This window comes from Meriones unguiculatus, chromosome 5, assembly GCF_030254825.1.
Source record: "Meriones unguiculatus strain TT.TT164.6M chromosome 5, Bangor_MerUng_6.1, whole genome shotgun sequence".
Taxonomy (NCBI): Eukaryota; Metazoa; Chordata; class Mammalia; order Rodentia; family Muridae; genus Meriones; species Meriones unguiculatus.
In genome coordinates, this window is record NC_083353.1 from 113,759,070 (window position 1) to 113,774,278 (window position 15,209).

At 51.0% G+C, this 15,209-nt stretch overlaps 1 protein-coding gene across 2 annotated transcripts; it reads left to right on the forward strand.

Moving 5' to 3' along the window:
* Positions 1 to 1,112: 1,112 nt before the first annotated feature.
* C1r (complement C1r) lies at positions 1,113 to 11,919 on the forward strand. Of its 2 annotated transcripts, XM_021637009.2 has the most exons (11): positions 1,113 to 1,294; positions 1,988 to 2,216; positions 3,644 to 3,839; positions 4,162 to 4,308; positions 4,395 to 4,591; positions 4,900 to 5,047; positions 5,254 to 5,375; positions 6,974 to 7,052; positions 7,384 to 7,539; positions 8,807 to 8,881; positions 9,313 to 11,919. In XM_021637009.2, coding segments are annotated over exons 1-11 (2,118 nt in total). In that variant the 5' UTR covers positions 1,113 to 1,292; the 3' UTR covers positions 10,080 to 11,919. The 2 variants fall into 2 exon arrangements, with proteins under 2 accessions (XP_021492684.1, XP_021492683.1); XM_021637008.2 differs by lacking the exon at positions 1,113 to 1,294 and having other exon boundaries at positions 1,780 to 2,216.
* Positions 11,920 to 15,209: the final 3,290 nt, after the last annotated feature.

Sequence of the window (15,209 nt, forward strand, 5' to 3'; positions counted from 1 at the left end):
AAGGATCCTAAGTTCAAGGCCAGCCTTGATGTCATTTCAGGGTTAACAAAAGATAAAAATTAAAAAAAAAAATAGCCAAGTGGTGGTGGCTCACGCCTTTTATCCCAGCACCCGGGGGAGAGTGCTGGGATCACAGGGGTGCGCCACAGCATGTGATAAAATCATGGACCTGCCCTGCCACTCCATTGGTGCTAAACCTTCCAATCCGTGGTAGCTTTGGCATGCTGTGTGTGCGGGCTCTCCAGCCACATTCCAAGATGGCGGGTCACTGCCCAGTGGGAGACCCCCTCCATCTTTGCGAGACCTTGAAATCCACGGTCTGACTCCTAACATGAATAATCTCGTAGGTGGACGAGTTGGGGGACAGAGGGAAGGTTCATCTAATAAGGAACACATCCGGACTGCCTCCAATGTCACAGGAACCGGGAGGCCTGCTCTGCCGCCCAAGCCTCCACAGAACAAAGTGCCATAAAGCATTTGGTGCTGTGGGCTGCAGGAGAAAAAAAGTTTAAGCAGGACGCTGTGTCCTTGTAGACAGTACAGCTGTCCACAAGGGAAACCGAAACCCGGTTTCCCTTCCAGAAAGACCGAGTCACTCGGTACCAACACCCTCTGCTTGAAGCACTAAGTAAGGACATCCCTGACCTCACACTAGAAAAGATGTTTCCGCCCCTCTGTAGCGGCCCTAGTTCAGTGACGGGGACGGGCCGCCCAAAGCATAGGATTGCTTTAGGGTCCTTCGACTTGGCAACTCCCCAACGCCCCACACCACGGCGTCTTCCTGCTCCGGGTACCCCCCCCAATCCAGTTCTGTCGTCTCACCCAATGCGTTTAAACCCTCGTCACCCCGACTGCCGGGAGAATAAGTATAGTGAGAATGGGATCGATGGGAAAGCATAGTCTTCGAGGGCCTCCGCAGCCTGTGATGGCCGTGGCAAGGAGCCTCAAACAAAGTGCAACCGGCAGTCCCCAGGAAAAGTCTCCCAGAGCCGCCAGTCTGCTTTAGAAACTCCAGTCTGGACCGCCAACCAAATGTTTTCCCATCTGACCACCAGGTGGCACCAGCAACAGGGATTTCAAAACCAAAACTAAACGGGGAGCTCAGAAATGTTTTGATTATGCAAATGGTTCATTCCCCGCACCGCGCTCCTCCGGGAATGGTCACCCCTCCGCTGCCACAGTCCTCCCCTCCTGCTTCCCTCCTCCTCTACATGTCCACTCCCTCCTTCAACTCACAGAGCCTGAAGATTCTTCTTGTCAGGAGAGCTGGGGAACCAAACAGGCCTTGAGACATGTGAGTAAGGCTGATGGGCATCAAGTGAGGAGGGAGGAGTTGGGCATAGGAGGCAAATGTGCTCCTACATTATTTAAAAAAAAAAATACCCTCCTTCCTGCAGTTCCCATCTCCTGTGCACACACATATACAGGGGCCCACTCAGCCCTTTCCCCGGGGACCAGACCCTTAGACGTGAGCTGAGGCAGCTTCTCTTTTCCGACTCTGGGATATCAGGGTAACAGTGAGGCAAGGGAACTCTCTGAGTGAGGAAGAGAACCCCCTCGGCCCGGTGTGTGTCTCTCAGACTCCGTGGAGGGTTTCTCCCAGAGGCCTTTGCTGAAGCCTTGGGAGCCTCTGCAGAGCCATGGCCGGGAAGCTTCACCCACCCTCAGTTATCTGGTCCCAAGCCCATCCTATCCCAGGAAGAAAAGAGATGGAAGGGGAGAGCAGAGGAAGCAGCGGGGGTTGGGGGTGTAGGAGCCTGGTGACCTCTGGACTGGACACTGGCCTGGGAGAGACGCCGACACAGCAGCTGCAGAGGCTGTACTGCCCCCCACACACACACACCGCACAGCACCTCCGTGAAGTCTAGAGTGGGCAGAGGGGAAGGATGGGCACTCTGGTCATCCTATTCCTGCCCTACAACCCCTCAAATGGCAAGGCTGCTGCACCCGTCTGGCCCTACAAACACTCCCTCTCTCTCTTCCACAGGCGGCTCTTGATCCTCCTTCTGGTGACCGTGGTCTGCAGGGTGGAGGGCTCCGTCTACCTCCCTCAGAAGCTCTACGGAGAGGTGACCTCCCCTCTGTATCCCAAGCCTTACCCCAACGACTTTGAGACGACCACCGTGATCACAGTCCCCGAGGGGTACAGGGTGAAACTCGTCTTCTGGCAGTTTGACGTGGAGCCTTCCGAGGGCTGTTTCTATGACTATGTCAAGGTAGGAGCCGTGTTGGGAGGGGGAGGGACAAAGCCAGGCCGCTCCAGAAGCGGGAAGTTTGTGCCTCCAAATACCCTGGACAATATGCCTGCACCCCATCATTGTGTAGCCCGTAGAAATGCTCGCTTTCAGTTCCTGGTGCCATAGAGGAGGAACTCAGGGACTTTTGAGGCCTTCAGTGATAACCATGGGGGGAAAGGTGGGAGGTTGTTGTTGTTCTTTTTCCAGGAGATCTCACTATGTATAGGAGTCAGAAGATGGCTAACTGTACGACCTTAAGAAACAGCTGTGCCTCAGTTTCCCCCCATGGCTACCTACCTCATCAGAAACATGAGAAAATGAAAGATGTGATGGGTTGGTTGCAAGTGACCTTCCGGGGAGGACAAGTATCTTGGTTACCCCTAATCTGTACCCCCTCAAAGGGTTTCTTTCTCTGCTTCACCTTTCTCTGTCCAGTAAAAACAAACGGCAGGGTCCAGGCAGAGCCTGTGCATGCCCACACACCATCCTTCTCAGGCAACAGCCTGAAGGCTGAGACGGTAATGTGCAAGCTGCATGTCTTCCCAACAAAGAGGTCTCAGCGAGTCCGCAGTGGTGTGTGTGGCGGGCGGGGGTGGGAGGGTGCATTTGGAGGCAGAGCTAGTGAGGAAGATGTTCCTCTGCTTTTGAGAGATTAAGGGATCTTCGAGAAAAGCGGTCATGATGCCGGGTGATGCTGGCCAGTGCCGAGGCGGCTGGGTACCAAGTGTACTATCTGTTCGGTTGAGTATAGCAGGCGGCAGAGCTCAGTGCAGTTTTTAAACGATGAAGGGGAAAACAGAACAAACAGGGCGTGGTAGCACACTCCCGTGTTCCCGTGTACCAGGGAGACCAGCCTGGGCTACACAGCACGTTCAAGGCAAACTCAGGCTACTCAGCAAAACACTTTGTCAAAAACCCCAAGGAGGAAAAGGAAGATGAGAAGAGGGGGAGGAAGAGGAAGAAGAGGAGGGGGACAACTACAGAGACTAAAGATGGCCAATCCGAACGAAGGAAACGATAAAAGTGGCTAGAGGCGAGGATTCCTAGGGAAGGAGGGTACAGGACGTGGTGGGAATGAAGTGAGATTGGAGCCTTGGGCTGAGGGGCAGAGAACAGGGAACAGGCGATGTACCAGGCACAGAAGGACGAGGGACGAGTTAGCTGACAGCTGGGACACAAAGGCGGGAGGTTCAGTCACGGTCCAGGGATGGAGAGATGGCTCAGGGGGTAAAGGCACTTGCCTCCCAGCCTGACAACCCTGAGGCGTTCAATCCCAAGGGCGGGTGTGATGAGGGGAAAGACCCGCCTCCTGCAGGTTGTCACCTGTGCCCCGCCCGTGCGGCCCCAGCACGTGCCGCCAGACTCCAGCCCCGCACGGCTGTTCTCGACTGTCCTCCCATCAACAGATTTCTGCTGATAAGAAAACGCTAGGAAGGTTCTGTGGGCAGCTGGAGTCTCCGGGCCTGGGCAACCCCCCGGGAGAGAAGGAGTTCGTGTCTGAGGGGAACAAGATGCTGCTGACCTTCCACACAGACTTCTCCAATGAAGAGAAGGGAAACGTCATGTTCTACAAGGGCTTCCTGGCCTACTACCAGGCTGTAGGTGAGTGGTCCCTGAGACCAGCCCTTCCTCCTGGCCTCAGCCACGGGATCGGGCAGGGGAACAAGCTGGAACCCAAAGAAGCTGGAAGCCTAGTTTTCCTCCTCAAGATGGGGTCTGGCAATCTGGCCTCTGCCGCCATTGAACAGTTCCCAGAGAACATCAGAGAGACATGGGGGCCAGAGCGGACTTTGTCTCCAGGCTTCCGGTACATGGCTCTTTGAGAAGGAACCACACTCATGTCTGTGGACAGAGGACCCGAGAGCTCTGACCCCAGAAATGTCTGGACGGGAGGTTAACCCTGCCCTCTGAAAATCCCTTCCAGACCTTGATGAGTGCGCCCCCCAGCCCAACTCAGTGGAAGAGGATCCCCAGCCCCGATGCCAGCACCTGTGTCACAACTACGTGGGGGGCTACTTCTGTTCCTGCCGCCCAGGCTACGAGCTTCAGAAAGACGGACTCTCCTGCCAGGGTGAGGCAGAGCGTGGGGGAGGGGGTGGCTGAGCGGGGCCGGCCGGCCTGAGAGCCCCGACGACCTCGTTGGTTCTCTTCCCCTAGCTGAGTGCAGCAGCGAGCTGTACACGGAGCCTTCAGGCTACGTCTCTAGCCTAGAGTATCCTCAGCCCTACCCGCCGGATCTGCGCTGCAACTACAGCATCCGGGTGGAGCGGGGCCTCACCCTGCACCTCAAGTTCCTGGATCCTTTCGAAATCGACGACCACCAGCAAGTACACTGCCCCTACGACCAGCTCCAGGTAGGGCTGTACCTCACGCTCCCTTTCACGTACTCTCACGGCTTCCCCGGGTCCCTGCCTCTCCCCGGGTCCTCTGACTGGGTGGGCCAGGATCACACACTGCTGACCAGCATCACCCAGGTCTAGAATAGCTTCCAGACAACAGCCAGTAGGTGCCCGGGGTCCTCTTTCACCTGCAGCTGACGCCACCTCTGCGGCCACCCTTGGCCATGAGGCTGATACCCAAACAGACATCTGTGTTTAAAAAAAAAAAAAAAATGTCCTCGATGGAGACATAACAGTCCCCACCCCACCCCTGTTCCCGTCAGATCTATGCTAATGGGAAGAACTTGGGTGAATTCTGTGGGACGCAAAGACCTCCAGACCTGGACACCAGCGGCAATGCAGTCGATCTGCTGTTTTTCACGGATGAATCAGGGGACAGCCGAGGCTGGAAACTACACTACACCACTGAAAGTAAGAGGGTTAGGGTGGAGTGCGGCTCTCTGCTAAAACTTGTGGCTATCATGTACGAGACCTTGGGTTCAATCTTCACCACCACCACCCCAAAAAAAACCTAAAATGTGTAAGCACCTTCCTTGCCTGCCAGTACTGAGGGAAAGTGGGGGGGAAGGAAGGGCCCATGGCTCTGATGTGCACATGCCCTCTGGCCCCACCAACAGTCATCAAGTGCCCGCAACCCAAGACCCTAGATGAGTTCACCATCATCCAGGATCTGCAGCCCCAGTACCAGTTCCGGGACTACTTCATTGTCACCTGCAAGCAAGGTTACCAGCTCATGGAGGTAAGGGGCTGATGGGAGAGGCCGTCCAGGTGTCCCAGGAGGAGGAGACGGGCAGGTCTCTGTCGAGGGTGGAGCAGGAAGAATCAGTCTGTCTGCTCTCAGATCTGACACGAAAGGAACTGAAGTCCAAGGTCCACTCAGGCTGCAGAGCAAGTTCAAGGCCAGCCTGAGTGACTTAGTGAGACCTTGTGTCAAAGTGAAAAGCGAAAAGAGGGCTGTGGCTATAGCTCAGGAGCAGAGTGCTTGCCTGGCAGGCTGGTGGCCCCAGGTTCAAAACCGGCTACTGTAAAAAAGCAAAAAGGATTAACTTTGCCTGCATATAAGCAATGCTCAGAGGGGTTTTAAGAAACTGGTGTCTTAGCCAGTCCGTGGTGGCACACATCTTTAATCCCAGCACTCAGGGAGGCAGAGGCAGGAGGATCTCTGTGAGTTTGAGGCCAGCCTGCTCTACAGAGTTTCAGGACAGCCAGGGTTACACAGAAAAACCCTATCTCAAAAAAACAGAGAGAGAGAGAGAGTGAGAGAGAGAGAGAGAGAGAGAGAGAGAGAGAGGTTGAGAGAGAGAAAACTGATGTCTGGGTTGCCTGCCTGGGAATCTAATTCCACCAGTCTGTAGTACAGGCTGGGCACTCTGACTATTTAAAACTACCCATTGGGGTTCCGAGGTGCAGCCAAGTTTAAATGCTATTGGACCCAGTACTCACTGTAGAAGTAAGAACTGCAAGGTCAGGGTGGAGCTGTCCCGACAGGCGGCATCACACAGTGGCTTCTGTACAGCAGGGACAGGTACCCAACCCTCCGGGTACTTTGGTAGCCATTGGTGGTTTCACCACAGGCCCACCACCCTGTCTTCAGCTTTGCAGGCGTGGTCAAGCAGGTGCTGGAGAAGGGGTGCTTGGTTAGTTGGTTGGTGACAGCCAGTCTTGCTGTATAGCCGAGGTTAGATTTCAACTCTGTCCTCCTGCCTCCATCTCCTGAGTGCTGAGATGACAGGTATTCGCCCTTAGACCCGTCTGATTCTTAATAACTAAATCACAGTTCTTCATAACCAGATGTGGTAGCTACACCAGTAACATGCGCTCGTGAGGCTCAAGCAGGAAAACCATGAATCTGAGGCCAGCCTGGGCTGCATAGTCAATTCCCAGCCAGCCTAGGCTATACGACAAGGCCCTGGCTCAAAAAAATAATAATAACCATTTTCCAAAATTATCAAGAGAGAACCACTCCTTGGTCTTGTGCCAGCCGTCCACTCACCATCATGTTGAACACCTATGAGAAGGGCCAGGTGGAAAAACCCTGGACTTTAAGAAAACTGCAATCTAGGAGAGACTATGAGGGAGACCTTGGCTGAAAGGGTATCTCAGGGAGAGAGAGAAGCCAGAGTCTGCTCCAGAAATTCTGCAGCCCTGGACTGGGAGCACTAGCTGGGGAGAGTAGGGAGAAGGAAGGAGGAGCCACAGCTGAGGGACGTGGGGGAGCTGAGGTCTAAGAGACTGATGGCATGACAGCACCTGTCACCACGCTCCCTACACTCAGAGCGCGGCACGGATGGGAGAGGAGCTGCGGGCTGATGGCTTGTCTAACTTCTGCTTAAACAGGGAAACCAGGCGCTGCTGTCCTTTACAGCCGTTTGCCAGGATGACGGCACGTGGCATCGCGCCATGCCCAGGTGCAAGAGTAAGTCACAAATTGGATGTCTCTGCCCTCTAGGGACCTGCCATCCCTTACTTACTTAGTCTTGAGACTTGAGCTGGGAGGGAAAAAGAATGAAGTCTCTCATCTCCAAGAGTCCTGCCTCTTGGCCTGTTCCCTGAAGGTCACAGCTCATCTCAGAAACTGTTTATCTCAGGCCTGATAGGCTCTGCCAGAACCGAATTTCACTCCCTCCATTGCAAGCATCCACCCTACTGACCATACTCCTCTAAGGCTCTCTGAGACAGCTCACTGCCCCTCTGAAATCTCCATACAGGTGTCCCCCACTCCCTTCCAACCCTGTGTTCTCTCTAAGTCAAGGACTGTGGGCAGCCCCGAAACCTGGCTAACGGGGACTTCCGCTACGTCACCGCAAAAGGCGTGAACACCTACGAAGCCAGAGTGCAGTATTACTGCCATGAGCCATACTACAAGATGAAGACCAGAGCTGTCAGTAGCGAGTCCGTGCGAGGTAGGAACTGTTGTCCATCCTAGCCCCCGGTTCTCTTCACAGCTGTGAGGGACAGCTGAAATTCCTTCAATAGAGTCCTAGATACCGGCTGAAGGATCCTAAATTACAATGCCAAAAGAAAGAAAGAAAAAATATATATATTAGGTTTCAAGAAAAAGGCACACAAGCCAATGGAGAGCAAAGACTCTTAGGGCACCAGTTCCCTCAACTACCACAACCGTGCTACCAGTAACAATGCATTAAACACCAATAGCACCAACACCAGCACAGTCACACCATAGCCACTGCTGACACACCACCAAATACCGATGTCACCACTCATCACTGCCAACACCACCAGTCACCACCATCATACTGACTCCAGCACCACCACCACCATAGGCAGCGCCAACATCACCACCACGTCGGTGTCACCACCATCACCACCACACTTACAGTGAAATGTCCCCTCTGCCTCTGTCTCTCTTTCTCTGTCTGTCTGTCTGTCTCTCTCTCTCTCTCCAAACTTTCTGTGTAGCCAAAGATTATATTAAACATCTATTCTTCCTACCTCTATACCCCAAGGACTACAGGGACATGCTGCCACATCTAACTACAATTTCTCTTTAAAAATTAAAAAAAAAAAATCAATACTGAGCCTATTGCTCAGTGTTAACACACTTGCCTACCACATAAGGGTCCTTGAGTTAGATATTCAACACTGGAAAGAAGGAGGGAAAGCCTTAATCTTAGTGTCCTCATTTTGAAAAAAAAAAAAAATGAAGATGACACATGCTTGAAGGTGTCACGTATTTAAATGGGATAATGTGATAAAATGCTCAGTAACAAACATGGAAGATGTAGCCACGGCCGGGTGTGGTGCTGCACTCCTGGCAAACCAGCAAGCCGATGGCTACGGCAAAAGCATGGAGGGTTCCGGGCCACCAAATTCAAGGCCAGCCCGTTCCTGACAATAAAACTTGTAAAGAGAGATCCGAGAAGGAAGACATGGCTTTTTTTTCCCCCAAGTGGGCCTCACCTCAAATATAGACAGTTAAGTATTCTGATTTTTTTTTTTAACTCAACAATAAGGCAACATGTGTGGTGTGTGGAGTCCCGTAACATTTTTTATATATCCACATGGATTTGAACCAGTTAACTTTGATCCCTGGCTGTGGTTCTCTTTTCTCCAACTCCCTATGTAACATCCACAGTGTCCAAAGGCCTCTGCTGCCTGCTTTTCTGGCCCATCACCTCCAGCCTGGGTTCTAACTCTTCTTGTCCCCAGGCGTGTACACCTGCACAGCCCAGGGCATTTGGAAGAATGAAGAGGAAGGAGAAAAGATACCCCGATGTCTGCCAGGTAAAGGGTGGATGCCCTCCGGGTCATCCCAGGTGTCCTCTGCAGTATTGGGAGAAGAAGCATGGTACAGAGAGAGGAGATCAAGGGGGCGATGCCTTAGCTCAAAGTGAAGACCCGGTGAGGAGTAAGGAAAAAGGAGAGAGAGTGCGTGTACCGGGAGAAAAGAGAGGCACAGGAAATCTAGACTAGTCCTGGCGGTCTACTGCTTCCACAGACGAGGGATCAGAGAGTAAAGTCAAGGGAAATTCCGGGAAGGAAAAGGTAAGAACAAGGAGAGTTAGCCAAGAACGGGCCATAGAATGATCTATGAGGACAGGAAGATAAAGAGGGTGGAAGGGAAACTGGGCAAAAGAAGGACGAATAGGGGTGGGACCTGGGGCTGACTGACCCTCACCGCTCCCCTCCCTCCCCCCGCCCCGGCCCCTTTGCAGTGTGTGGGAAGCCTGTCCACCCTGTGACACAGAGGCAGCGCATCATCGGAGGACAGAAAGCTGCTGCGGGCAACTTCCCCTGGCAGGCGTTCACCAATATCCACGGGCGAGGGGGCGGGGCCCTGCTCGGAGACCGCTGGATCCTCACCGCAGCCCACACCATCTACCCCAAGGGTCAGCAAAGAGAAAACGGCAGTAGAGATGTTTTCCTGGGCCACACAGATGTGTACGAGATCCAAAGACTGGGACATCACCCAGTCCGTAGGGTCATCATCCACCCAGACTACCGCCAAGATGAACCTCACAATTTTGAAGGCGACATTGCCCTGCTAGAGCTGGAAAACAGCGTCACGCTGGGCCCCAACCTCCTCCCCATCTGTCTCCCAGACAATGAGACCTTCTATGACCAAGGCCTCATGGGTTATGTCAGCGGCTTCGGGATAACGGAAGATAAGATAGCTTTTAACCTCAGGTTTGTCCGTCTGCCTGTGGCTAATCGGGAGGCGTGCCAGAGTTGGCTCCGAGGGAAAAAGAGTAAGGACGTATTTTCTCAAAATATGTTCTGTTCCGGGGACCCAACCATAAAGCAGGATGCGTGCCAGGGAGACAGTGGGAGTGTTTTTGCCGTGAGGGACCGCAACCGTGATATCTGGGTGGCCACGGGCATTGTGTCCTGGGGCCTTGGGTGTGGCGAGGGTTACGGCTTCTATACCAAGTTACTCAGTTACGTTGACTGGATCAAGAAAGAGATGGGAGAGGAAAACTGAACCCAGGGTTCACCAGCTCAGAACCCAGTGCGTATTGTATTAAAAAAAAAAAGAAAAGAAAAGAAAAAAAAAGAAAAAAAAAGTTACCTAACCAATTGTTGATAACCACGATGATGCCCATATTAAAATCACAGATTCAGACAGTGTGTACAATAAGCTTTTCTACAGTCCCATCAACATTCTGGTGTTCTGTTTTGTTTTTTTTGTTTTGTTTTGTTTTCAACATAGTTTGACTATGTAGCTCAGGCTGGCCTAAAATTTACAATCCTCCTGCCTGCGACTCAGGGTTAAAGCTAACGATGTTGGTCTGACGAGATGGCTCCCCAGTTAAGAGTATGGACTGTTCTTGCAGAAAACAGTTTGATTTCCGGCACCCATGTCACATGGCTCACAACTGCCTCTAACTCCAGCTTCGGCCTTTTCAGACATCTGCATATACCCACACACGTATACCTAATTATTATTACTTAATGTGCATGTATGTCTCTGTACCATGTTCATGCGGTTCATGCCCACCCACCAAGAACCAGAAGAGGGCACTAGATCCCGTGAGACTGGAGTTACCCATGATTGTGAGCTGCCGTGTAGGTGCTCAGAACCAGCCCTGGTCCTCTGCAAGAGGGGCCAGGGCTCGTAACCGCTGAGCCGCCTCTGCAGCCCAGCCTTCCCTCTTGTTAAGGTAATTGTTTCGTGTATTTTGTTACAGTAATGGAAAGCTCACTACTATTTTCTTCTGACAAAAGACAACTGATGAGTCACCAGGTGCTGTGCATGCCTGTAACGCCAGCATCCAGAAAGAGGAGGCAGGAAGAGCACAAATTCTCAGTCATTCCTGGCTAGACAGTTAGGGCAAGGCCAGCCTAAACCACATGAAACCTATTTCAAGGAGTGGGGGGAGGAGAGGAAAGTAAGTTCTAAAGGCAGGCTCTTTGAAACTCAGGAAAAAAAAAAAAAAAAACAGGTAGTGGTGGCACACACCTTTTAATCCCAGCACTCAGGAGGCAGAGGCAGGTGGATCTCTTGAGTTTGAGGCCAGCCTGGTCTACAGAGTAAGCTTCAAGATACCAAGGATACACAGAGAAACTGGCTCTCAAAAAACAAACAAACAAAAACCAAACAAGCAAACAAAAACAACAATAACAACAAAAAAGAAATCACTTAGGAAATAACTCAAAAAACCTCAGGAAGTCCCTGAAATTGACCAGATGAAGCAGGCTTCTCTCCTGAGGCCATGCAGACCAGCCAAGCTGCTTAGAAGAGGCTCAGCTGAGCAGGCCTGCCTGCACGTCCTGCAGTGAGTCCCAGGGCTCCAGCTGTCATGAGCTGTCACTCATGCTGGAGTAGACTTCCAGCAGCGCAGCTGCTTCTGAGTCACTCTTGCTCAAGTGCGCAACCCCCGACCCATACTCCTATTAGTAACCCCACTAAACGCATTAGTTCACCAAGTAAACTTTGATGATAGCCGACTTTGGTCTGCCGTTAACTCCCAACCAGGGAGAATAAATGTTGGTACCCTCCCAGCTATAATATCTATCACATGGGTGGTGTACTTCCCACTTTGAAGGGCCCCAGACCTCGTACCTAAGAACAAGCAGTACAAAGAGATCTGGAGAGATGGCTCAGCAGTTATGAGCACGTGATGCTCTTGCCTAGGACCTGGGTTCAGTTCTCGGCGCTCATAGTGTGGCTCACAACCATCTGTAACTCCAATTCCAGAGGATCCGATGCCCTCTTCCTGCCTCCGTCGGTACCAGGCATGCATGTGGTGCACAGACATACACTCAAATACACACACACATAAAACAAAAATAAATAAATTGTTATTTGAAAAAGGACAATACACAGGTGACTTTGGACAAATTTCTGTTTTACTTTACATTTAGTTATTTATTCATTCTCTCCCTCCCTCCCTGTGTATGTGTGTGTGTGTGTGTGTGTGTGTGTGTGTGTGTGTGTGTTTGTGTATGTGTGTCTGTGTATGTGTGTGTTCAGCATGGCTCATGTGTAGAAGTCAAAGGACAACTGCAGGGGTCAGCGCTCTCTTTCCATCATGTGGCTTCCAGGATTCAAACTAAGGTCTTCAGGCTTGGCAGCAGGTGCTTTTACCCACTGAGCCATCTTGCTGGCCCAAACTTGTACTTTTTTAAAATATGTTTTTTTTAATTACTTAATTTATTTCATGAGGGAGAAATTTTAAGCCATTAAAAAAAACCTTTTTAATAATTGCTTTATGTGTATGGGTGTTTTGCCTTTATGTATGTCTGTGTACCATGTGTGCCCCGTGCCCAAGGAAGCCAGAAGAAGAGGGTATTGGATTCCCTGGGTCTGGACTTAAGAGTGATTATGAGCTGCCATGTGGATGCTGGGAATCAAACCCAGGTCCTCTGTAATAGCAGCCAGTGCTCTTGACCACTGAGCCATTTCTCTAGGCCCTAAATCATCTTTTTAACAATTAAATTTTTATGTTCTTGTCTGGTTTTGTTTGTTTGTTTGTTTGTTTGTTTGGTAGGTTTGTTTTGTTTTGTTTTGAGACACTATCTTACTCTGTAGCCTTGGCTGGCCTGGAACTCACTTTGGAGATCTGCCTGCCTCTGCGTCCCATATGCTGAGATCAGAGGAGCCTAGAGCTGATGGAGGGAAAGTGCTCAGCGCTGGCAGAACTTAGAGCAGTCCCAATCTCCTTACCACGCCTCCTCGGAGCCCCTTTCTGTTGGCTAAGGACTTTCTGAGGGGGAGAGGGGCACTTCTTTTCTTTTCTTTTCTTTTCTTTCTATTACATGTATGTGTGTGTGTGTGTGTGTGCTGCGTATGTGGAGGAGGAGAGTGTGTGTGCCGTGGCACAGATGTGGCAGACAGAGAACAATTTACAGGAGTAAATGATCTTCTACATCCTGGGCATTGAGCTCAGGTCTTCAGATCATCTGGCCATGTCTGTCCTCTCCCTGGAAGCCTTTTATTTAGTTTTTATTGAGATATGGTGTTAGGCCCACCAAGGGGTCTAACTACCAAAGAGGCTTGCTGTGAAGGAAACTCGGAGGCTGCAATCAGCAAGAGGTTTTTATTTACACCAGCATGCTGGGGCTAACTCTACATTTATGCTAGAGTCAGCCCCGACTCTCAGTAGCCTCCAGTTTTTAAAGGGGCAGACGAAGGGGTTACAGGTCTGACATCATGGGAGTGGATATAGGGTTTATTGTGGGTACCAGGTCAACTAGACATCTGGGGTTTCTGATATGTGCAGATTCAGCTATTGTTAAAGGTGGGGAAAGGATTAGTACATTTTGTGGTCAGACTAGGCCATTGTTAAAGGTGGGAAAAGCAATCTGCTCATCCTGTGGTCTCTCTGAGAAGCGGGGCTATGTGCCTTTAGGCAAAAGGTAAGGGGCTATTTGGAAGGGGAATTAGGACCATCTGGATGCGCTGCTATTTCCTTCTGCAACCGGGTGGAGGTCTTCTTATCTCTATCCATGCAGGCGGCTAGGGTCAGGAGGGGCTATTACATTCTCCTGTTTTCTGGAAGGGTACTGAGAGAATTCAAAAATATCAGTTGTAAGGCTAGTCTGATTCTTTCAATGGTCTCACTAAGTTGCCTGGGCTGGCCTTGAACTTGTGCTGTAGCCCCGGCTGGCCTGGAACTTGGGATCCTTCTACCCCATCCTCCTGAGGGGCTGGAGTGATAAGCCTGTATCACCATCCCTTGCCAGAAAGGATGGTATTCTCTAACAGCCTCCTCAGCTCATGAACAAGGGCTAAAAGCCAAAGCAGACTGGAGCATCTCACTGAAAACGTGTCAATTTTTTTTCTGTTAACTTGTCATTCTTAAAGCCACACACACTTCTAAGCCCAGCACCTGGGGAAACTGAGGTAAGAGGAGCAGACACTCATGTTCTTGGCTATATATGAAGATGAAGGCTGACCTGGTCTTCATTAGACCGTCTCAAAGGAAAGTATCAGAGGTCTAGTTCATTTTCTTCATTTTTTAATAGTATCTTAAATATCAAAAGGAAGGAATTAATCCCCAGGACAGGAGTTACAGAGGGTTGTGACCTACCATATAGATAGATACTGGGAACCGAACTCTCTGCAAGAGCAGCCAGTGCTCTTTAAAAAAAAAAAAAAAAAAAAAAAACAACTTTATTAATTACACTTTATTCACTTTGTATCCCCCCTGTGGTTCCCCCCTCCTCCCGTCCCAATCCCTCCCCTCCTCCACCCTCTGCATACATTCCCCTCCCCAAGTCCACTGATAGGGGAGGACTTCTTTTCCTTCCTTCTGATCCTAGTCAATTAGGTCTCATCAGGAGTGGCTGCATTGTCTTCTTCTGTGGCCTGGTAATGCTGCTCCCCCCTCAGGGGGAGGTGATCAAAGAGCAGGCCAATCAGTTCAGGTCAGAGACAGTCCCTGTTCCTATTCCAATGGGACCCACTTGGATACTGAACTGCCACTGAGCCATCTCTCCAGCCCTCTTACTCCAGGGGAGGGGAGAAGGGTTGTTGTTGGTTGGTTGTCTTGTGTGTTTTACTTATGACACAGGGTCTAGACTCTAACTCTGCAGCCCAAACTGGCTTTGAGCTCACTCTGTAAGTCTGCCTGCCTGGACTTGCACTCAAACTCCTCCTGTTTCAGCCTCCTGAGCAGCTGGGGCTAATGGGCCCAGGGCTTGGCAGGCTGGTTTCTTGTTCTGATTACCTGGTGATGTTTACCCATCTGTCTAGGTGAACTTTTGAACTGAACTGTTTATCTCTGTGCAAGATCAGAGTCCTTTCTTGATAAACTCCAAACACACTCCTGTTCATCTGGCAAACACTGTTCTGAAAGCTCACGGCGGACGGGCCAGAGCCCCACCCCCCAACCAGATTCTTATTTTTGTTTGATTTTTGGTTTCTGGTTTTTGTGGTGCTAGGGGTTCAGCTCAGAGCCTTGTGCATGCCAGGCAAGTCCTAGATTGCTGAGCTAAACCTTCAGCCCTATTATTATTTTAAATTATTTTAAATCATGTGTGTGCATGCATGCATGCGTGTCTGCTTGCATGCATGTGCAAACCAGGGCTTATGTGTGGGGAAGGTGGAGGACAGTCTGTGGGAACTGGTCCTCCCCTTCCACTGTATGGGACTTGGGGATCAAACCCA

What these genes read in the sequence shown, in the direction of transcription:
- C1r (XM_021637008.2), top strand. Translation starts at nt 1,887, where the DNA reads ATGGGCACTCTGGTCATCCTATTCCTGCCCTACAACCCCTCAAATGGC. An exon ending in GTTTCTATGACTATGTCAAG is followed by an intron (nt 2,217 to 3,643) that starts GTAGGAGCCGTG and finishes TCCCATCAACAG; the next exon opens with ATTTCTGCTGATAAGAAAAC. An exon ending in ACTACACTACACCACTGAAA is followed by an intron (nt 5,048 to 5,253) that starts GTAAGAGGGTTA and finishes CCCCACCAACAG; the next exon opens with TCATCAAGTGCCCGCAACCC.